General features: G+C 48.1%; 1 protein-coding gene across 1 annotated transcript in view; it reads left to right on the top strand.

The window, feature by feature from the left end:
• The window catches only part of Blm (BLM RecQ like helicase), an 88,445-nt gene extending 76,497 nt beyond the window's left edge, over positions 1-11,948 (top strand). Inside the window, exons 17-22 of the mRNA XM_021193780.1 lie at positions 218-356; positions 2,179-2,378; positions 3,141-3,333; positions 6,274-6,396; positions 8,207-8,387; positions 11,603-11,948. Coding sequence (XP_021049439.1) covers positions 218-356; positions 2,179-2,378; positions 3,141-3,333; positions 6,274-6,396; positions 8,207-8,387; positions 11,603-11,780 — 1,014 coding nt within the window. The 3' untranslated portion in view covers positions 11,781-11,948. The remainder of the gene's footprint in view (positions 1-217; positions 357-2,178; positions 2,379-3,140; positions 3,334-6,273; positions 6,397-8,206; positions 8,388-11,602) is intronic.
• Positions 11,949-22,224: the final 10,276 nt, after the last annotated feature.

Raw genomic sequence — 22,224 nt, 5'->3', positions numbered from 1 at the left:
GAAGGAAGGAAGGAAGGAAGGAAGGAAGGAAGGAAGGAAGGAAGGAAGGAAGGAAGGAAGGAAGGAAGGAAAGGAAAAGAAAAAATAACAAATATTTGAAACTGCCTTAGTTTTTTTAGTGTGGAAACGAATTCTAAGTTTTACCATACTATTAAGCTCTAGTGACCTGGGTCTAGTTATCTTAGTTATAGCAGAAAGTAATTTATTTTATTCATAGGATTATAAAACAAAAGATGTGACTGATGATGTGAAAAATATTGTAAGATTTGTTCAAGAACACAGTTCATCACCAGGAACAAGAAATATAGGACCTGCTGGAAGATTTACTCTGAACATGCTGGTGGACATTTTCTTGGGTAAGTTATTTACTGTGTTGTTTGAATTATATCACTTCAAATTAAACATATAGGGCTAGAGAGATGGCTCAGGGGTTAAGAGCACTGACTGCTCTTCCAGAGGTCCTGAGTTCAATTTCCAGCAACCACATGGTGGCTCACAACCATCTGTAATGAGATCTGATGTCCTCTTCTGGTGTGTCTGACAGCTACAGTGTATTCACATACATAAAATAAATAAATAATTTTTAAAAAAATCTAAGGAAGTGATTATAAGTGCATTTCAAAAGTCACTAAGGTGAGTTTTCACATTAACAAATAATGATGATGATAGGACTGGCAAGACAGTGAAAGGTCTGAGTCTGATCCCAGAACCTACATAACAAAATCCAAACAGCCTGCTAGCATATGGCTTTAATCCCACCACTCAGGAGGCACCAGCAGGCAGATCTCTTAAGTTCAAGGCCAGCCTGGTCTACAGAGCAAGTTCCAGGACAGCCAGGGCTACACAGAGAAACCCAAAGAACTTAAGGAAGGAAGGAGGAGGAAAAGAAGTGGAGGAAGAGGAGAAATTCAGACATGGCTGGGGGTGGCTCAGTGGATAGTACAGTGCTTGCTGCTACAGTAAGCATGAGGACCTAGGGCCTGGATCCCAGCACACATGTAAAATCTGCCTATAACCCTCGTGATGGGCAGATCCCAGGAGCTTGCCAGCTAGCCAGGCTAGTCAAAGTGGAGAGCTTCAGAAAGAGGCCTAACTTTAACCTCTCCTACACATCTACATGTACTCATGCATGCGCCACACACACAAAGCCAGATGTGGGTAACAAATGCTTGAAGTTGCAGAGAAAGGGGCAAGACTTGTACCTCCACCTCCCTTGAGACTTGGTGAGCTGCTGTTTTGTTTGTGGAATTTGTATATTCCTTATCAGAGTGTAATTGAACATAGAGACTTAAATATGTACATTACAGATACTTGAATAACTAGAACCAAAGATGGTACTAGAAGGCTCAGTGGTAGAGGTCTTGTGTGTGAGATCCTTGATTTAGCCTCACCCTGGAAAACATTTCAAAAGTTCTTTGAGGGCCAGCAAGATAGTTCAGCAAGTAAAGATGCCTGCTGCCCAGCCTGACAACCTGAGCTCAGTCCCTGGGTCCCGTGTGGTCGAAAGAGAGAACCAACTACTGCAAGGTTGTCCTCAAACCTCCACAACGAATGCTGTGGCACATGTGTGTACCCAATGAACAAATTAGTAAAAAATAATTTTTAAAATTCTGTGAGCTGGGTATGGTGGCACACACCTGTAACCCTCAGCACTTGGAAGGTGGAAATGGGAAGATCGGGAGTTGAAGTAACTTTCAAGGCATCCTGGGCTGCCCAAGACCCTGTCTCAGAAAATATAAAGCACAAGAGAATAGTATAAAGCCATCAGCACTTATGGGAATTCATTCTTTCTTTCTTTCTTTCTTTCTTTGCTAGTTTTTCTAGTATAATTTTATAGGCTGTGAATGCAACAGTCTGAAATAACAAGTTTAATTTTGCTGTAGTTTTTGGTCAACATGTGTAGTAGAACAAGGAAAAGCAGGAGCAGTCGGGGACTGGGGTGGAGTTCAAGCCCAGTGCACACATGGTGTGGGTTTGTACCCCAGCACTAAGAGAAGAAGATGTGCGACCACAGAGCCTTGGAGCTCTCCTCAGATATGCTCGTAAAGGGTCTGTTTGTGCTGTGGGGTTTCCTGTGGAATCCTTATTTGTCCACAGATGTCCTTGAATGGCTTTTTAGCCTCCTGTCTGAATGATGATTCGCCTATATTACTCATCTAACCTTTTGAACCTTATTAGGGAGCAAGAGTGCAAAAGTTAAGTCTGGAATATTTGGAAAAGGGTCTGCATATTCACGACATAATGCCGAAAGACTTTTTAAAAAGCTGATTCTAGACAAAATCCTGGATGAAGACTTATATATCAATGCCAATGACCAACCAATTGCCTATGTGATGCTAGGAACAAAAGCACACAGTGTGCTGAGTGGCCACTTGAAGGTAAGGTATTTAAACATGCATCTTACTGTCGCACAGTGAGTGTGCCAAAATATATCATAACAGAGTTTGTTATCCTTCCAAAGTCACACTCCCTCTGGAGCATATTAGGATTTTAATTAGAAAGAGATCTTGAAATTGATCCAATTAATATGGTATTTGTCAAAATGAATTTAATAGATACTCAAGCTACTAAATCTTCCTATATTCCATGAAAAAGCGTGTATGGGTCAGCAAGTGGGTATGGATACTTGCTACTTAGCTTCAGGATCAGACTTAAATCTCTGGGACCTACATTGACAAAGGAGAGAACAGACCCCTATAAATTGGTTTTTACAGATACACCATGCCATGTATATATATAAAGTGCACATGCACACAAAAAAGAGGAAAAAAATAAATAAATAAGCATTTATCAAGAGGTGTCTCGTGTGCCAGGCCCTGGAAATAGAAAGGGGGAACGCACAGCCTTGTTCTGGGAAAGAAATGCAAGGGCAGGCAGTGCGGCGCCACAGCAAGGCACTGCCGTTCAAGCCTGGCAGCCAGATCTACCCCCAGACTCCACAGAGTTGTTCTCTGACCTCTAACAGCGTGACACACGTACAGGCACGCTCACGTACACACACAAAGGGTTAATAAATGGGATTTTTTTTTTTTTAAGTAAATTTTAAAAAGAAAATTAAAAACAAACGAACTGGGAAAGGCCCTTCCTTGGGTACAAGTGTGCCTCTGCTCGCTCTGCTGACTGTTTTCTTCTTCACCAAGGTGGACTTCATGGAAACGGAAAATTCCAGCAGTATTAAAAAACAAAAAGCTTTAGTGGCCAAAGTATCCCAGAGAGAAGAAGTAGTTAAGAAATGTCTTGGAGAACTTACAGAGGTCTGCAAATTGCTGGGGAAAGTCTTTGGTGTCCATTACTTCAATATTTTTAATACAGCCACACTCAAAAAGCTTGCAGGTAGGTACCTGTGGGCCTTGTTCTTCTGACCCAGGTTAGTGGCCAGTTCATCTTACTAAAGGACTATGTGTTTTGTCTTTATTGTTTCTCAGACAAGATCTTTTAATTTTGTTGTATCGCTTCTCGGCCTTTTGGCTAAGATCAAGTGTAATTAATTGTTGTTGTTGAGACATGGTTTCTCTATGTCACCCTTCCTGATCTGTAGCTCACTATGTAGAACAGGCTGACCTTGAACTCATGGCCTCCCAAGAGTTGGGATTAAAGGCATGTACCACCAGGACATGATGAGACGGGGGCTTATTATTTAGTTCAGGATGGCTGCAAACTAATCCTCAAGCCTCAAGCTGCCTGAGTGTTGGGCTTAGAAGCATGAGCTAAGGGACTTTGTAAGTCTTGGTCTATTTTAAATTTTGGTTTAATCTCTGGGTTTTCAACCCAGAGACACCGTTTAAGCTCTTTCTTGAGATAAAAATATATACAGTTCAGATATATGCTATAATTTTAATTTCATGCCTTTCTGTAAAGCTGAATGTTAGAATGTGAATAATTGCCTTCTATAAAGCCAGATGTCAAGTATTTGTGCGGTCTGCCTTCCGTCCTGATGCTCAGCTATTTCCGTGCAAGTGCTTTGCAGTGAGAAGCTAAACAGGAAAGGAACTGTTTTAGGCTTCTTTGACTCTGGATCTATAACACTGCTGTGTCTTTAGTTAAGAAATATTTGCTGATCTGAGTTATTTGCATGGGCTGAGATAACTTAACCTAGAATTTCAGTGGTAAGATCTCTGGAAAGTAAGTTGCCATAATTGCCTCTGTGTCCCCTGCTGCTCCTCCTTCATGAACCCACGTAGCCATCTACTGTCCCTGCATTCCCACCCATGCAGTCACCTTCTGTTCAGGCCCTGCTTTCCCTGCATCATCACGGCAGCCCCGGCCGGGTTGGGTTTGGGGTTTTGGTTTCGTTGTATGGTGCTGTTGTACTGGGAATTTAACCCTGGGCCACACCTGTGCTGAGCACTGACTTAGCACGGCTAAGCTTCAACCCCATCTAACCATTCTCTTCCAATACCGGTGCCTTCTCTGTGACACCAGAAGATGTCAACAGAATACACATCTCAGGGACAAAAATGGAATACTGTTTTATCGAACATAAACATCTTTTTTAGGTCATCAAACTACATCACTTACAAGAAAATTATGAAATATGGTCACTTCTCAAAGACAATACTTTATTAATGCCAAATTTATTACCTATTACTTGGTCTCACCACCTGTCTACTTTTACATTTTTGTGTTAATATGTCTTGTGTGTGTTTGGGGAGGCAGTGGTGTGTGTGTGTGTGTGTGTGTGTGTGTGTGTGTGTGTGTGTGTAGAAACCAGAAGACTGACTGATATGTTGTTCTTCAAACACCATCTGCTTTTTTCAGCAGGGGTTGTTCGCTAGGACCTTGGGCTAGGCGGCTTGCTAGGCTGTCAGGTGAGCCGGGTCTCCTGTCTTTACGCCCGAGGCCCTGGGTTTAGGCGCAGCTTTCACACTGGTGCTAGCAGCCAGACTTGGATGCCTGTCCCTTGCAGCACTGTACTGACTTGGCCATCTCCTTGGCCCCAGTAGTCTTTCTGAAGACATTCCATTCTGTAAAGTGACCTGCAGCAGCACTAATTATTAATAGCTGTGCTTAAGGTCTCCCATACTCGGGGAGCAGTGCGTGCAGGACAGCTGCAGTATGTCCAGCAGGATTCATAAGATACCGCTTGCTTTCCAAAGTGCAGTCTTTTAAAACAGGGGGAAGCTGGGTTTGGTGGCGCACACCTTTAATCCCAGCATAGGAGGCAGAGGCAGGTGCATCTCTGAGTTGGAGGTCAGCCTGGTCTACAGAATGAATTCCAGGACAGCCAGGGCTCTGTTATACAGAGAAACCTTGTCTCAAAAAAGACAAAAAAAAGAAGTTAAAACAGTATGTGAGTTAGAATCCATAAAAAATGGTGGGGTTTATTGGCTTTTAATGTAGTTTCCTAACTGGTCTCCTTAATGTCATATGTGAGCATGGTGTGCTTTTAATTTTATTTTTTCCCGGGCCACTAAAGCTATAACAGCTCACTAGACACAATACAGATTCTGTCAAGGGGGTCACAGGGTCTGCATCTGCTTTCTTCTTCCATTTTGTCTCCCACTAGCCCTCTTGATGAACCTGCTCTATCCCACAGTCTATCACTTTCCTCTAAGCATAAGAATGATTGGAAAGGATCTGAAATCTACCCTCTGCTCAAGACAGAGATATGGGGATTAGCACCCTTTCACTCTCCAAAGCCAATGTTCTTGGCCTCAGAACAAATCCAAGCCTTAGTTTCTACCACTGTATCCAGCTTGCTCTATTCTTGCTCCTTCAGAGCCAATAAGCACCCCTTTCTACTCTTTCCCGAACAGCAGCCAGCGTGACCTTTAAGCCATAAGATGGTGTACTATCTCTGCTTCACCCTGCATGGGACTGAGCAGATGAGGACTCAGCCAGTGCTGGGGCAGCATCAGTGTGGTGTCTCTGGAGATGGAGTGTGCGTGTCTGCAGAGCTAGACATAGAATGTCTGTGTTGGTTACAAATACGGGGACATTCGTCTTACAGCTAGACAAGCCTTGGCAGTGGGGACGGTGTGCTGGAAGCCTGAACACTTAGCACAGGGCCCACCCTAGCTTTCCACGGGCACTTGGCTGTCTCCCGCCCTCTATGTTGACATCTGTGCCTTTATTGCTGAGACCGGATAATGGGTCCTGCCTCCTGGCCTGTGTGCTGCATTTCTAGTCTAACCTTTTAGAAAACTCCCCATGGGCCGGGTCCCAGCAATAGTTGGCTCTTAACAGCCATGAGCGAAATGAGTGGATGCGCATGATTTCAGTGGTTTTTCTATGAGTGGTGATTTAAATTCTTATTTTTATGTCCACACACAGAATCTTTATCTTCTGATCCTGAGGTTTTGCTTCAGATTGATGGTGTTACCGAAGACAAGCTGGAAAAATATGGTGCAGAAGTGATTCCAGTATTACAGAAGTACTCAGAATGGACATTGCCAGGTTCCGTATCCTCCAAACCTGTTTACTTTACATCCCAGAGTGAGCCCCCTCTCAGAACTGTGTTACTGTTAAGCAGTGCGTCTCGCTGAGCTGGCACCAGGTAGTTAATGCAGCCTACACCTGTTACACTCAAGTTCCAATCCTAAGAACAGTCTCAGTGTGTGAGGCACCTCTGAGGTATTTAGGAAGCCCATCATTAAAGCTGCCAGTGGAGCACAGGTGGGAGGGAGGGAGCCCCAGTACCTGCCCGTGGGCCTACACATTGTTGTTTTGGTAAGGCAAGTGAGTGGCCACAGAGTCATGAGCCCTGGCACCCATTCCAGATGGACTGTCACCTCACTATGTGATCCTGGCAGGACACCAGCATCCTCAGTGTGCTTCACTGTCCTTATCTAAGGAAGGGACATGTTATCTAGCAAGCTTGTAGAGGTAACAAGTCAGAGAGCGCTTACATGTTTTGGGAAAATGGACATGTCACTGGAACACTCTTGCCATTAGAAGAGTCTGACTTTGTGAGGACATCAAAGCAGAGGTTGCCAGAGGCAGCATTAGGTCTGTCCTGATACCTCGTCACAGGCCCTGGAACTGGTATAGAGATCACTGGATGAGGGAAACTGAGAAAAAGGAGTCATTTGCTGTAAGGGATAAAGGGGCACGGTGTGCTGTCTTAGTCAGCTTTCTATTGCTGTGATTAATACCATGGTCAGAAGCAACTTGGGGAGCAGAGGGTTTGTTTGGCTTATGTATCCTGAGTCCATTGAAGCAAGACAAGTCAAGGGCTGAAGCAGAGGCTATGAAGGAACACTGCTTACTCGCTTGTTCCCTCTCTCGGCTTCCTCAGCCTCTGCCTCCATTTACCTCAGGACCACCTCAAACCTCAAGGACAGCATGGCCACAGGTGGGCTGTGTTCCTCCTCATCAATCAAGAAAATTCAAGTCATGCAGTGTTGGCACACGCCTTTAATCCCAGCACTTGGGAGGCAGAGGCAGGTGGATTTCTAAATTTGAGGCCAGCCTGGTCTACAAAGTGAGTTCCCGGACAGCCAGGGCTACACAGAGAAACCCTGTCTCAAAAAAAAAAAACAAAAAAAGTTCCTTCTTCTCCAATGACTCTAGGCTATGTCAAGTTGACAAAAAAACTAACTGGCAAACCTGCCAAATTGATTGTGTTTCCCTAACAAGCTGAGTTAAAAGAGTCTTCTCAAGGGTAGTGGAAGGGGTGAGCACGGGGAGAAATGAGTGTGAATGTGTATCTCAAGTTCCCATAGCTTTTCCTCTTCTTTTTTTGGGGGGGTGGTAGTCTTTTGCTTTGATTTGGTTTGGTTTTCTGAGACACGGTTTCTCTGTGTAGCACTGGAACTCACTCTGTAGACCAGGCTGGCCTCAAACTCAGAAATCCGCCTGCCTCTGCCTCCCAAGTGCTGGGATTAAAGGCGCGCGCCACCATGCCCGGCTGGACTTATTTTCTCAACATGTTTAGAATGATAAATAAGATCGGCTAACACTTATGGTAGCCTTTTCCTCAGTTCGCAAGGATTAGCTGCACAATGTAAAATAGCATAGGCCTCATGCAGTAAAGTGTGAACTAAACCTGGCATCTCCAGTTGAGTTGAAAATTATCACAAAAAGTTTTAAGTAATAAGTTTTGATTCTCTTTCATTAAATATAAATTGCCATTGAACATACTTGAGCTTTTCAAAATACAATGTTTAATTCCTGCTGAGGTGTTGAACCCATTCAGCAGGAGAGCAGCTGGTATTGGGCTCCAAAGCCAGGGTCACCTGTAAATGTCTGCATTTCCTGTCTGTAGCTGAGGACGGTTCCCCAGGCACCAGAGGCGCCCCAGAGGACACTGAGGAGGAGGAGGAAGCCCCTGTATCTTCTCACTACTTTGCAAATCAAACTAGAAATGAAAGAAAGAGGAAGAAAATGTCAACCACCCAAAAGCCCAAGAAGAGAAGAACTAGTTACGGTGGCTTCAGAGCAAAGGGGTATGATCTTTATGTCTGCAGCATCCAGGGAGGGGGAAAGGACGGGGTGCACATAACTGCTCTAACAGTCAGTAGTTAATAGATTGATGGTTAGCCCTAAACCAAAATAAAAACACGACTTCGGATTTTTAAGTAATCTAATTTGCAAAAACTTCTCAAGCTTTGACTTTACCTTGGAATTTTTGTTTCTTTTGAGGTAATTATTCTTCTTAAGGTATTTTTCCACCAAAAACACACTGAGTAAATAACACGGCCATGTCCTGCAGGCTTTTGGGAGTCCATAAGTGTTTGCTACACTCCCTCTGCTGCAGGATTCTGTAGGTCTCTCTGCTATTTTTTGAGACAGGGTCTCCTATCACAATCTGCCCTTGAACTTAGTTTAAAGCCAAGGTTGACCCTGACTTTATAGTCTTCCTGCATCCACCTCCCAACTTCTGAGATTACACGTGGGCCGTCACACCTGGCTTATGCCATGCTGAGCTCCAGCCCATAGCTTCCTACAATCTAACTGAGCACTGCTAGCCCAGTGCATTCCCCGCCCTCCCTGCTACTTTTAATGCCCGGGAGACTGGGTCTCCTAGTCTTGGCAGGATAGCTGAGAGGAGACCACTTGGGGAAACCCAAAGGCCAGACAAGCCAAGTTTCCCTGAGGGCGGTGTAAGTGGCTTCTGTCTCCCTCCCTTTGCTTGGCTGCAGCGTGTCTGCACAGGAGACGCGACGGCAGAGTGGCCAGGCCTTGGCAGCAGGCTTGTTTTCCACCATTGGACTGTGTCCCAGAGTCCCTCCCTCCCCCTCTTCCTCCCCTGCTAGATGCCCATCACCTCCTGCCCTCAATCCAGAGATGGTGGTCCCCAGAGAAGTGCGTACTGTGACAGAACTGCTTAGAACAGGAGCCAAAGCTGCATGGCTCTGAGCTGTTGTTTGCAGTTTTCCACCTTTTCTCCTTCTGAGTGAGAAAAACAAGATTGAGTGGGGGAAGAGAAAGGCAGACAATGTCACCAAATTGTCATTTCTTGTTAAATCCATAAACAGACTTCTTACATGTGCTAACCTTCCTCCGGAGTACACAATTAAAGACATTTGTAAATGGTGGTTTAACTTTGTGGTTTTGAGTGCGCAAGTGACCATCAGATAGTCCTCAGTGAGGACATTTTCTCATTTCCTTCATTTATTCCTCCCCCTGGGAAGCACTCATTTGCTTAGTTATTCACAGAGCATGAGACCTTAAAAAGCTTCTGGTCCAACCCCCTTGGGTTTAGGATGGGGAAACTGGCCTGGCCTGTGTTGTGTGGGAGGGAAGGGCTTGCCTGAGGACAGTCTCGCCTGGTTCTTTCAGAGGTGGGATTGGACACTGGCCTGGCCTGACGGCTCAGAGCACTTTCACTTCTGCGAGTCTGTGGACACTCCTTGAAACCGTGGGCGATCTGACATCTGGCTTCTCTCCTTGTTGGGAGAGAAGAGACCAACGCTGTTCGTTGCTGCTGGCTCCTTTGCTTCATTTTCATAGCAGCTGTTTGTGAGAAAGGAGCTCTTTGCCATGCTGCCTGTAATCTGATTTAATAAGGAGTAAAACTCAAATTTTAACCAAGCATAAAAGTTTGCTTAGGCACTCAGGAGGTAAAGGAGGCAGGAAGGTCAGAGTGCAAGGCAATCTGTGGTTCCATATTGAGTTCAGTGCCACACATGGTCATGCGTGCCTTAGTCTTAGCAGTTGAGAGGCACACAAATCTCTGCATTTGGGCCAGCCAGGACTATACAGAGAAACCCTGTCTCAACAAAAGTAAGCAAATATGTAAATGCGTGTGTGTGTGTGTGTATGTGTGTGTGCGCGCGCGCACACACACACATACACACACACACACACACACACACACAGTCCAAAGCCAGTCTATGCCGTGTGAGACCCTATCTCAGAAAACAAAACCAACATCGTAGTGCCCCCAGCCAGCTCCGGTTTCCATCCAGGTGTAGTCAGTCTGTATGTAAGGAGGGATTCTCTTCTGCCTCCCAGCTTGGTGACTCTTCACCATCGGCAGCTTCTTGGCATCTGCTCTGCTCTGGGTTTCCCAGCCCACCCTGGGGGGGATTCCAGCCCCCGGGCGGCTCACCTGTGCAGTGGGAGAATACTCGGGCTCCTTGCCAGAGCCCTTCACCCTCAACAGACCACTGGGGCTCACATCTCCAGAAAGCCACACAATGAGCCAGGTGTGTTCTGGGCTTTCTGAGTGGGAGGAAAATGGATGAGCCGTTGAAATGGAGCTGCTGTTGGCAGATGCGTTCTGTAAATCCACATAAACAGCAGGCTTTGCTCCGGGCTTCATTCCTCAGCAGGAAGTCAGCAGAGGGGAACTTGAGGCTGCTTCTCCACCAGATCTGCAATGAGATTGCCTTCCCTCCAGGAGAGGTTTACGATGTTGAAACACTCTTTACCTAACCCCAGCAGCATGCCCTAGGATGCCACTAACTGCCCAGGATTATACAACTGATGGTGCACCTCTGCACTGCCCACTGTCACTGTAAACCAGCTGACAAGGTGGTTCACTTTTTGTTTTAGCAAGGGTAAGAAAATTGCTATCCTCAGGTCAGCAAAGAAGTGATATGCAGGGCTCAGCTCAGGCCCTGGCAGGGCCCTCTTCCCTCCCTGTAGGAAGCAGTAAGCAGAAAGGGCAAGTTGGCAGTTCTTTGGGTGTTGGGGCAGGGGAGTTGCTGGCTACATGGCCCTGACACATGCCAGACCACTGCATGAGGCAGCTTGGTCCTCCCTAAGGAGCCACATATGCAGCCTTCCTAGGACTCAAGTGGCTAGGATGAGGCCACCCAGAGGCTCTGCCCCATCTCCACAAAGCTGCCTTGCTCAGATCTGGGTCAGTGCAGTAATTCTAGGGTATCTGGTGGCCAGAGATTTGGGGTCCTCAAGAGATGCCTTCACTTCCTCTTTGTTAGACCCGGAGCATTCTGGCTGTAGGCTGTGGAAGGTGTGGCTAGAGCGAGTCTGGGTTGGTCACAGGCCACAGAACTGAGATACTTTAGAAATTCAGGGCAGGCTTGTGTAGTAGGGTAGGGCAACTTACCCTCTCGTGGGGTTTCCAGACAGAAAATGCAGACAAATGTAAGACCAAGGAAAATCATGGTTTTTGTTCTGGCAAGTTAACAGACAAGACTATTAACTTCGTCTCATTTAGCATTTTAATTTTCGTTTCTTTGCCACATTTTAGGGGCTCTACTACATGCAGAAAAACGTCTTCTAGAAGTAAATTCTATAATGTAACTGGATCCAGCTCAGCCTCATGTGCTTCTCAAGCAACATCAGCCACCAGTAGAAAACTGGGGATTATGGCTCCTCCAAAGCCTGTAAATAGAACATTCCTCAAGCCTTCATATGCCTTCTCCTAACAGTTCTCTGCGCATAGATCTTGTTTGTCGGCATCTGACCATCTGTGAATAGAAAGCTGTTAGTCTTGTTACAGCATTTGAAGTTTTCACTTCTGTCTATTAATATTTAAATGTATCTCATGTGATAGTTCTTATTTTTAAATAAACATTTTCTTTGCTGCTACTGCACATGTAGTGGCCATTGTTTCTCAGAGCATCTGTAACAGTTGTAGCAATGGCTGTATCATCCACTCTGGAAAAATCCCGAGGAACACGACGGCTGAAGCCAGGAGGAAAGGCGGCACAGGACATTGTGAAACTGTAGAGCTTCTTGTGTGAGACAGCCTTGACAAAAACCATCAGACAAATGACAGAGAAAACAGAAAATCTAGTACATAGTAATTCCTATAATATACAAAGAGTACCTAGAAATCATTAAGAAAAAGTCAGCAGGGAAGACAGCAGAACAAAGGCTGTGAATAGCCTAGTCTCCACAAAAGAAATTCCAGGACCCGCTAATAGATGAAAAATACTCCATCTCCCTAATTAAAAGTACAGATTAAAACATGAGGTGCTGTTCTTCTGCCTGTCAAATTGTCAACACTAGGGCTGGGTTTAGACAGCTGCTCCAAAGGGGCTGAGCCAAAAAGATCACCTGAGCCTAGGAGTTCGGGGTCTATCTGGGCAATGGAGACACATTCATATTCTCTCTCTCTCTCTCTCTCTCTCTCTCTCTCTCTCTCTCTCTCTCTCTCTCTCTCTCTCTCTTTTTTTTTTTTTTTTTTTTTTTTTTTTTTTTTTCAAGACAGGGTTTCTCTGTATAGCCCTGACTGTCCTGGAACTCACTCTGTAGACCAGGCTGGCCTCGAACTCAGAAATCTGCCTGCCTCTGCTTCCCAAGTGCTGGGATTAAAGGCATGCGCCACCACCGCCTGGCTCACATTCTCTTTTTAAAGAAAGGAAGGAAGAAAGGAAAAAGAAAGTTTAGAGAGACAACAACAAAAAAAGATTGCTCACAAGAATGTATTAAATATTGATATGTTTCCTAGTTTGCCCTTTGTGTAATGCCCAGATCCTTGACCTCACTCAGGAGAAGGGAGTTAGAAGCCGGCAGGCCACTGTCTTGAGACCTCAGAACTGAGATGGGCACCAGATGGGCACACACCTATGCTGAGGGACCACCTTTGGCAGTTTAGTGAAGAGACTAGCCAAATGGGTTGAATAAGCTGGTTGTTGAATAAGCCTTCGAGAGCTGCCAAGCCGTGACCCGTCGGGATGAAAAGAGGAAAGGATGGACCAAGTAGCCAACGTCACCTGGAGAGCCAGAGAGCTTCACTCGGCTTTGGAGAAGCATTCTGTTTGGAACTGATACAAAAAGTGCAGCTGCCTCTCTCCTCCAATGTGGCCTCCAGTCTGAGCAGGTACCCTAGGAAATGCACCATTGCACGTGGGCAACCCCAAGAGGAGGCGAGCAAAGGCGAGTGACTGAAGCTGGCCTGGGCGGGGCCCCAGTGAAGATGTTCTACGTAGCGACCACCTAAGGGAAGGTGAGACGTTTGGCCACAGCTTAGGCCGCACAAGACCCTCTCTCCAAGAGGGAAGGATCAGACACCAGGAAGGGTCTAACAGAAATGTTGTGTTTTATAACAAAACAAAGGGGCCAGGCGTGGTGGCACACGCCTTTAACCCCGGCGGGAAGCAGAGGCAGGTGAGTTTCTGAGTTCCAGGACAGCCAGGGCTACACAGAGAAACCCTGTCTCAAAAAAAAAAAAAAAAAGAAAAAGAAAAAGGGAAGCCAGAGATACATTTGTTAGACCGAGGTATGAAGGGGAAGGGGGTGCCTCTGCGGGCCCATGCTGAGGCATCCCTTCCCCTGAGGACCCAGACATACTGACATAGTATGGAATAGAGTTTATTTAGGACATGGGAGGGGAGTTGAGGGAGTAGAGAGACAGGCCGGCCATGAACACACAGAGGAAGGAGGGGATAGGGAGAGAAGGGTCTTAGAGGGTGAGAGAACAAGAGACAGGAGGGGACAAAAAGCCCCTTTTATACTTAGGCATACCTAGCTGTTGCCAGGTAACTGTGGGGCAGAGCCTTGAAGAGATGCTAACAGAAACCTTGCTCTAGGAACAGGCTTGACTCCTCGAGTTTGGCCAGCATCCTTGGAACCTCTCTGTCTTGTGCATACACCCGTGAGGTGATAGGTGACCTCTGATCACTTCCAAGGACAAGTGATCTTCCATGACCTCACAGAGAAAACATGAAGAGTCAAGTGTATGCCAAGGCCACTCAGAGCTCGCATCCACCCATCCTCCGCCAGCCTGGGAAGCAGTGCATCACAGTGTCCTTTTCCTTTCTGTGTAGGAAGCAGGATTCAGAAAGGTTTATGTCACTTGCCCAAGCACACACAGCGAGGAAGTGACACAGGGCTCTACCCTGGAGTCCCAGTTTGTCTCTGGGTTTCCTGGTGTAGCTAACACAGCCCTCTATCACTCTTAGACATGTTGCAGTTAGGACAGTAGTTATGTCCCATCCGGTCTACATGCTCACGAATCTCTGTTCTTTCCCTAAGCAATCCACCCCCTCCTCTCCCAGCTGCCTCGGGGCCACCTGCCCTGCCTTGCCCTGTGCTGCTGCTGCTGCAGCAGGCTCCAGGGACAGCCAGTCTGCACCTCTCAGCTACAGCTTCTCCACAGGAGGAAATGGAGGCCCAGGGCCCTGCTCTTAGCTGAGAAACTGCTGTACTTCCACCTCTCCCCACAGCCTAGAAGACTCCCTCCATCTTTAGAAAGTTCCAGAAGCCCAGCCGAACCGTCTCCAGTTCCACAACTAGGTAGGAACTGCCATAGGCTTGGAAGTCTGGCCCCAGTCTGGGTAAGGCCTCCAGGGCACAGAGTCTAGGCAGAGGGACAGTGTCCTGAACAGATTCCCTCATGGAGCTCTGACAGCCTCCGCAACTCTCACATCCCCTGGGTAGCCCCCTGGTGGGGACCAAAGAGTCTCACCCAGTAGGCAACTAGTGCCCAGTCCTGCAGGGTGCTGTGATCTGTGTGCTTAGCTCCTAAGTGCCCTGAGGCAAGGGCTCAGAGCTGTGTGGGACAGAACAAAGCTCCAAGGTCCAGACCTTGCAAGCTTGGGCTCCCAAACGCTACACCTTCTATTTTTTATCTCCTGGTTCATTGACCCACATGAGGAGGAGGGAATAATATACACAGTGGTTGGGGTAGCCTTTGGACCTGCTCTGCTGATGGCTAAAAATAACAAGGAACAAGATAAGCCATAACTTAAGCTCACAGAGCCCTGGTAAGGTAGGCCATTCTCCCCAACCCTCATGTAGGGCCTGGGGCTAGATCCCTACATCCCACCAAGTGTGCACAATGGAATTTGGTCTGAGAGCTGATAGGAGGAGGCAGGGATAATACTCTGTATGGCCCCACACTGAGGTCTGTTCACAGTAGAGTTTACCCCCCACTCAAAGATCTGTCTGCCCCTGTGGACTCTATGCAGGGCCAGCCATACTCACACAAAGGGCAGCCTGGCCTGGCTCTGTCTCAGTCCCTGCTGGGAACTGTGTGACCCTTTGCCAAGTCAGGGCTCTACCTCCCTCAGGGAAGATCCTCTCATAGAACCCCTAGGCAGTGACCCTTGGGACATAGTGAGGCTGGAACTGAGAAGTCTGACTTGGAGCTTCTGGCTGTTACCAGCCTCTCGGAAGGACTAACCTGCTCGGAAGGAAGGACTCCAGTGACTCCAAGCCTTATTATAGCCAGAGGCCAGCTGAGGCTCAGCATCCTTGGGTCTCTTCCATAAGAGGGACCTTGAGCTCCCTCTCCTCTTGACTAGCAATACAGAAACTCCATTAATGTCAGAGGGATGTCAGCATCTGGTGGCTGTGCTGTTCAGCAGGAGGTTAACTGCAGAAGCAAGTGCCCACTCAAGCTCCAGTAGACAACATCCCTCCCAACTGCCTGTGCCTGGTGCACAGTGAGGACTTGAGCAGCTAGGATCAGCTGGGGTCCTTGTGTCCTGCCTAGGGAGGACCAGCAGGACACTGCCCTGACCTCAAAAGTCAGGGAACTATAAGCTCCATGGCCTCACTGAGCCTCCTGGTTGGTTAGTTGGTTGATTGGTTGGTTGGTTGGTTTAGTTGGGTTTGATTTCTCTGTGTAGTCCTGGCTGTCCTAGAACTTACTTTGTAGACCAGGCTCGCCTTGAACTCAGGTCTGCCTGCCTCTGCCTCCCAAGTGCTGGGATTAAAGGCGTGCGCTATCACCACCAGGTTCTCTTTTTACTTCTTGAGATAGTCGCACTAAACTGCCCAGGAAGACTTTGAACTTGCAATCCTGCCTTAGCCTCCAGAGTAGCTGAAATTATAGGTCCACACCACCAGAACCAGCTCAATCCCTTGTCTACACAATAAACATCAGCCCTGTCACTGCCTCCCTCCCTGGTGGTTGTGGATATCCCTCTTTAAGGAGAGGCGGGTGGTGTGGTCTCACTCTGTCCTCAGTGTAGCCCCTAAACTCCCAAGTAATAAACCACAGGCATATACTACCATACCCTTCTGGCCAGGTACTCTACAAATACTAGTTGGCCCCAAACCCAGCCCTAGTCCTCAGCAGGCAGTGGGAACACACACACCCCAGAAAAGGAAAGCCAGCAAAGCCAGGAGTGTGGGAGGCAGTCGTGCGTGACGTGGAACGTGCACAGGAGCTGCACTGAAGGTCGAACTTCTCGGCCAGGGATCTAGTTTCTGGTCGGCCTCAATGAGGCTCTCTGACTCCCATCTTCCCTCACCATCTGGGTAGCCACCCCCTAAACAGAAAGCTCTGTGGCTTGATGCGCTCCACTATGAGACAGTCACCCTTAGCCAAGTCACCTGCCCAGGCAGAAGGTGATGGGGACCTGTAGTGAGAATTTTGGTTTCTTTAAAGACATAGAAATGTAAGGATGTGTTTTGTTGAATCCCAAGAGTAGGGTTTGAGGGTGCCTTAGATTGTTCGTAGCAGCTGACTGGTTTGCTTCGTGCTCTAGTGGGAGTGTGATTGTGCCAGCTGCAGATAGTTTTTCTGAGTGGGTGACATTTGGCGTTTGGGGGGCTTTTCAGAGGGTGTATGAATGCTAGGGCCCTGTTAGGTGTGTGGCTGGTTGGATGCTGCTAGTTGCTATTGATTGTGGTTTGTCAAGTAGTCATGCAAAAAAGAAGAGAAGAAGGTAGATAGCAGGATGGCAAAGGTCAAACTTGCCCCTAATCAGCAGGAAGTGGCCTAAAGATGTCGTTGCCTTTTGTAGAGGTAATCTCTCATGCAATGTATGGAAGCTTCAGCTGTCAATAACAAATCCTATGGCCAGTAAGCCGAGGCAGGGTTAGAAGGTGGGATGTCCAGCAGAGAGAGAGAATTCTGGGAGATATTCAGGCGCAGGGGATTCACTCCAGACACGGAAGAGGATTGTCGCATGAAACTGAGGACCGGGTAGCCAGTCGCATGGCAAGACTTAGAATAGAATAAACAGGCTATTAAGTCATGAGCTGGTGGGGGGGGGTCAAGAAAAACTTTTGGCCTAGGCATTTATTCATGAAATATTAAGTCTCAGAGTTGTTATTCTGGGAACAAAGTGGATGGGTAGGAAAACAAGATTTTTAACAGTTAAAAACAGATGGTTTAACCTACATCTTATCCTACCCCTGATCTCTCTCTCTCTCTCTCTCTCTCTCTCTCTCTCTCTCTCTCTCTCTCTTTCTCTCTCTCTCTCCCTCCCTCCCTCCCCCCCTTCTTTCTCTCCTTTCCCTCCTACCTAATGTTAGGGGGTTGACGGGAAGAGGGGTGGAACAAGGTGGAAGAGAAAAGAACCCACAGAGTAGTCACAGATCCAGTCCGGGGACCCAGACCGAACCTTGTCTCCGGTTGTTTGGATAGTGCCATGGACTCCCAGCCAGCCTCCTTGTTGTAGAGCCAAGAATGACCTTCAGCTCTTTTTGTTGTCTGGGTTTTCCTTTGTTTTGTTTTTCCACAACACAGGCTCTCTGTGCAGCCTTAACTGTCCTGGAACTCAGCCTGTAGACCAGGCTAGCCTGGGTCTCCCTGCTCTTTCTGCCTTTCAAGTACTAGGATTAAAGGTGTGTGCAACCATACCTGGCTCACCTGCAGCTCTTGCTTTCTTCTCCTTTGCCTCCTAAGAGCTGTGATTGTGGGTGAGTGCCAGTTTGCCCTGCCAAATGGTTGGGTACAAAGCGATTGGTTTATGTACTGCTGGGATTCAAACTAGAGCTTCCTGCATGTTAGACTCTGGTCCACTGAGCTACGTCCCCAGCCCCATCTACTTAAAGTTATAGTTATGTCATTTCTGACCCTCCCTTCAGACCTCCCAGGGACTCCTCCATCTCTTCCCAGCTCATGGCCTTTTCCCTTTCATTGCTGTTACATGCGTACAGGTCACATAAGCTACAACCACTTGCTAAACCAGCATGACCCCTTACTGCATTCCAAATCCTTGTCCTTACACACACAGGTAAGTACAGTCTTCATCCTTCATCAAGAAACCCTCTCTGCAACAGAAGGAGACCACTACAGAGAACCGCAGCCAGTCAAAATGCAGAGGCATGCCAGAAGTGTTAGTGCCTACGTGCGGCCTTGAAGAGGTGGCTTGATTCAGTAAGAAGGACTAAGACTTCCCCGTGGGCTAATTCTCTACGGCTTTGTTAATGTCCTAGTTTGCTTTCTGTCGCTGTGATAAAGACTATGACCAAAAGCAACCTGGAAAGGAGAAAGTTTGTTACATCTTAGGACTTACAGTCCATCCTTCATGCGCCGCTGAGGAAGGCAGGGCGGGGACTCCAGACCGTGTAGGGGTGCTGCTCACTGGCTGTGTTGATGGCTTGCTCAGTCTGCTTTCCTATCCCACCCATGACTGACCTGTTCAGGGGTGGCTCCACCCTCAGTGGGCTGGGGCTCTCACACAACAATGATGAATTAAAAAAAATGCCCCACAGACTTGCCCCTAGGTACTCCCTCAATTAAGGTTCCCTCTTCCCAGGTGACTCTAGCTTGTATCAAGTTGACAAAAAAAAAAACCAAGCACCCAGTCAGTGTCCTCACAGTACGTTGTCCTAAAGCATGTCTGCCCCATTGAGGTTTCACTTTCTGCCCTGAGTTCAAATCGCGTAGACTTCACAGCCTTTAGTGTTGAGCTAATTAAACTTTTTCTTTATAAGTAACTTGCTCTCAGGTATTTCCTTATATATAGAAACAGAAAACAGACTGGAGCAGACCCCTTCCTCCCACCCCACCCCACCCCACCACAAAAAGGCAGGTTCTGTCACTGCCTCTGCTGCTTTGCAGATGTCTCCCTCTGCTTGTAGATCTAGGTTCTACCCAGGGTGCTGGTGCCTGAGAATGGGTAGATAAGTGCATGGTGCTTGCTTGATAGGCAGGTGGATGTAAGGAGTCAAGGGTGTGGTCGGTGGGTAGATGGATGGATCATGAATGGGGTTGGGTAATGAGTGAATGGGGAGAATCAGTCAGTGAGGGGCATGTGCATGGATGAGCCAGAGGATGGATGGGTGGGTGGGAGGATGGATGGACGGATAGGCAGATGGGTGGAACAAAGAGGTAGTCATGGGAGTACATGTGGGGTATGAGGAGAACTGCTGTGGTAGCATTTGCCTAGGCTCCCCTCACGGGAGAATAAGACAGGAGGCTAGGGACAGGGATTCCAGTCTATGGACCATGGCATCTCGTAGCCCATAGAAGTGATAGGCCAAGCCACTGTGACCTGGTGCCAGCCTCCCTTCCGAGACAAAGGCAAAGTTTGTTCTGGTTGACCTCAGTATTCATACAGTTGATGCCATATAGTTAGCCACCACCACCCCACCCCCGCCGCCATTTACTGACCTGAAGTTCCATCCTGTATCGTGTGCTTAGTTTTGTACAGTCCCCAGCCTCTGCTTTCAGCTCCCTTTTCTTGCCTGTGCACCTGTGGTGTGCTTACATGTGAGGGGAGGGGAGTTCAAATCCTGTCTTTGGAGGATGAATCAGCCCTGGGGTGAATATGGACAGCTGCTGAGGTTGTACCTTCCTGGACTTGGGCAAGACATTCTCTCTCCTTTGTAGCCCAGGCTGGCCTCTAGTTGGTAGGCTCAAGTGATTCTCCTGCCTCTGTCTCCCAAGCCTGGCTAAGGGGGACACTATTAGACCTGGCCCCTCCTCTTTCGTCTTTGGTTTCAGAGCTACAGGAAACGAAGGCTTTCACCAATGTGGTCGCTCACACCTGTAATCCCAGCACTTGAGAAGCTGAGACAGGAGGGTTGCCTGTGAGCTCAAAGCCAGTCTGGAGTTGCTGTGTGTTGTGACACAGGACAGCCTGTGCTACAAATCGAAACCTTCTCTCAAAACAAAAACAACAAAGGACTTTATACTCCGTGATAACCATGACCCGCATCTTCAGTGTTGAAATGCCTGTCCAGCGGCACACAGAGTACTGACCATGGGAGTGAAACACCCTTGCACACAAATGATTTCACAAACACGTTCTCCTCATAAGGGAGACAGAGCTCTGAGCCCTTTCAGCTCTGAAGTGCAGCTGCAGGGTGGGAGGGGGGAACACTTGAGGGTCTTACCAATCTTAAGCTGGCCTTGAACTTGCCAAAGTAGCCAGAAACAGCAAGCTCCTCCTCATCCTGCCTCCACCTCCCCAGCAGGAACCTCACAGACACCACCACCATGCCTTTGCCAGTGGCCAGCTTTGTGTGGTGCTGGGTGCCTAGAGCTCAGGGCTTTATGCATGCTAGGCAAATGCTAACAATTGAGCTACGTCCCAGCCTGTTTTTTGTTTTGTTTTGTTTAGGCAGCATCTTACTCTGCAGCCCTATCTAGCCCTGAACTCACCATGTAGGCCAGGCTGGCTTTGAATTTGTAGACATCCTCCCTTAACCTCCCATGTGGTGGGATTACAGGCATGAAACGCCATACATGGTGCACAACACAGAGCGCATCTTTTTTTTTTCCTCTCTTAGTGGCGCTTTGTATGAACGTCAGAGCCTTACTACACATGTTAAGCTGGCGCTTTGTTGCCGAGCTCTCTTCCCCCAGCTCCCCACAAAGTACATCTTAAAGATATTGGTGACAAGGAACAGATCTGCCACTCCCAGCATGCACTTTGCTGAGTGTCCTGGATGCAAAAGAAACTTCTTGAAAGCTGTGGAGGCAAGTGTGAGCTGACATTCCCCAGGCCTTGCCAGCCTGTGGGGTCAACTAAGGGCAGTCATCAGCCAGATCCGCCCACCCGCCCGCCTCCGGGCCACCCGGAGCGGCGCTGTCTTCCGGCTGGGCTTGGCTAATGCTGCTTCATGATAAGGTTTGCTGAGGGCTCTTCAGGGGCTGTGGGTACCAACAGGAAGCAGAAGCTTTCTACTGAACACAGGGCGTGATATTTGCTTAGAGTTCTCTGCTTAGAACCTGACAGGACCCAGCCACCCTGTACAGGAACACACAGCTCCTGAAAGGAGGTGGCCCAGGTCTCCTACCAGTCCCTTTAGTGGAAATGACTGTTAAACGGGCTTAAGTTTCTTAAGGTCGAAGGCCAAGTTTACCATTTACTGTGTGAGCTTGAGTACATTGCTTAACTTATCTGTGTCTCCGAGAGATCTCCACAGTATACCCTATAATGGAGAGTGTTCTGAGGCTGCCAAGATAGTGGGAGCACGTTTCTGGGGTTGAGACCATAGCTGTCAAAGGGGCCAGTGTCACCAACAGGTAAAGTAACCGAAGAAGGTCTGGCTAGCTCACTTGCAGGGACACACACCCCCTGTCTGAAGCCAGCAGGCTGCTTCTTCCTTGGTGGCTAGGCCCCTCCCCACAGCAGGAGAGCACACTGGGAGGGAAGCCCTGGGCAGTGCTGTTTTATAACATTCGTGACTCGAGCTGCCCCAGAGTCTGGGGTGGAGATAAGCCGAGGATGTGAGGATCTGCCTCATCAAAGACTGGCGAGGACATATTCAGTGTGGCACCGGGCAGCGGGCCAGGGGAGGAAGAGGCACCATACAATCCTCGCTCAGACATTCACAGCGAGGAGTGGTGGGCCAGCCAGAGTCAGGCGCCCGCTTATCTGCTCCCTGAGCGCTCTGCCTCTCTTGCCTCAGCTTCCTCTCTTGAAGATGGAATTCCAGGGGAGGTAATGACTGCCTGGCCTGCCTCCATTATGGCTGGTTGCACTGAAGAACCCAGAAACCCAAGCCTGTGAGTAGTACCTTCAAGGCCAACCCCCCCCCCCCCCCAGAACAAAGCAGATGTTGCACTTCCTCCCCTGGGTTTCTGGGTCTGATGGGAGCTCAGAACCACAGCCATAGCACACGGCCCTCTCCCACCCCAAGCCTGCACTATCCAGATGTGCTACCCATGCTTCCTGGAGCGGAGCAGCACTGCACAGCTGGAGCTGAGCTTGTGGCTGACGGGCTCCACGTACA

The sequence above is a fragment of the Mus pahari genome, chromosome 1 (assembly GCF_900095145.1).
Source record: "Mus pahari chromosome 1, PAHARI_EIJ_v1.1, whole genome shotgun sequence".
NCBI lineage: Eukaryota > Metazoa > Chordata > Mammalia > Rodentia > Muridae > Mus > Mus pahari.
The sequence above is the reverse complement of the archived record's forward strand: the minus strand, read 5'-3'. Positions and strand labels throughout refer to the sequence as shown.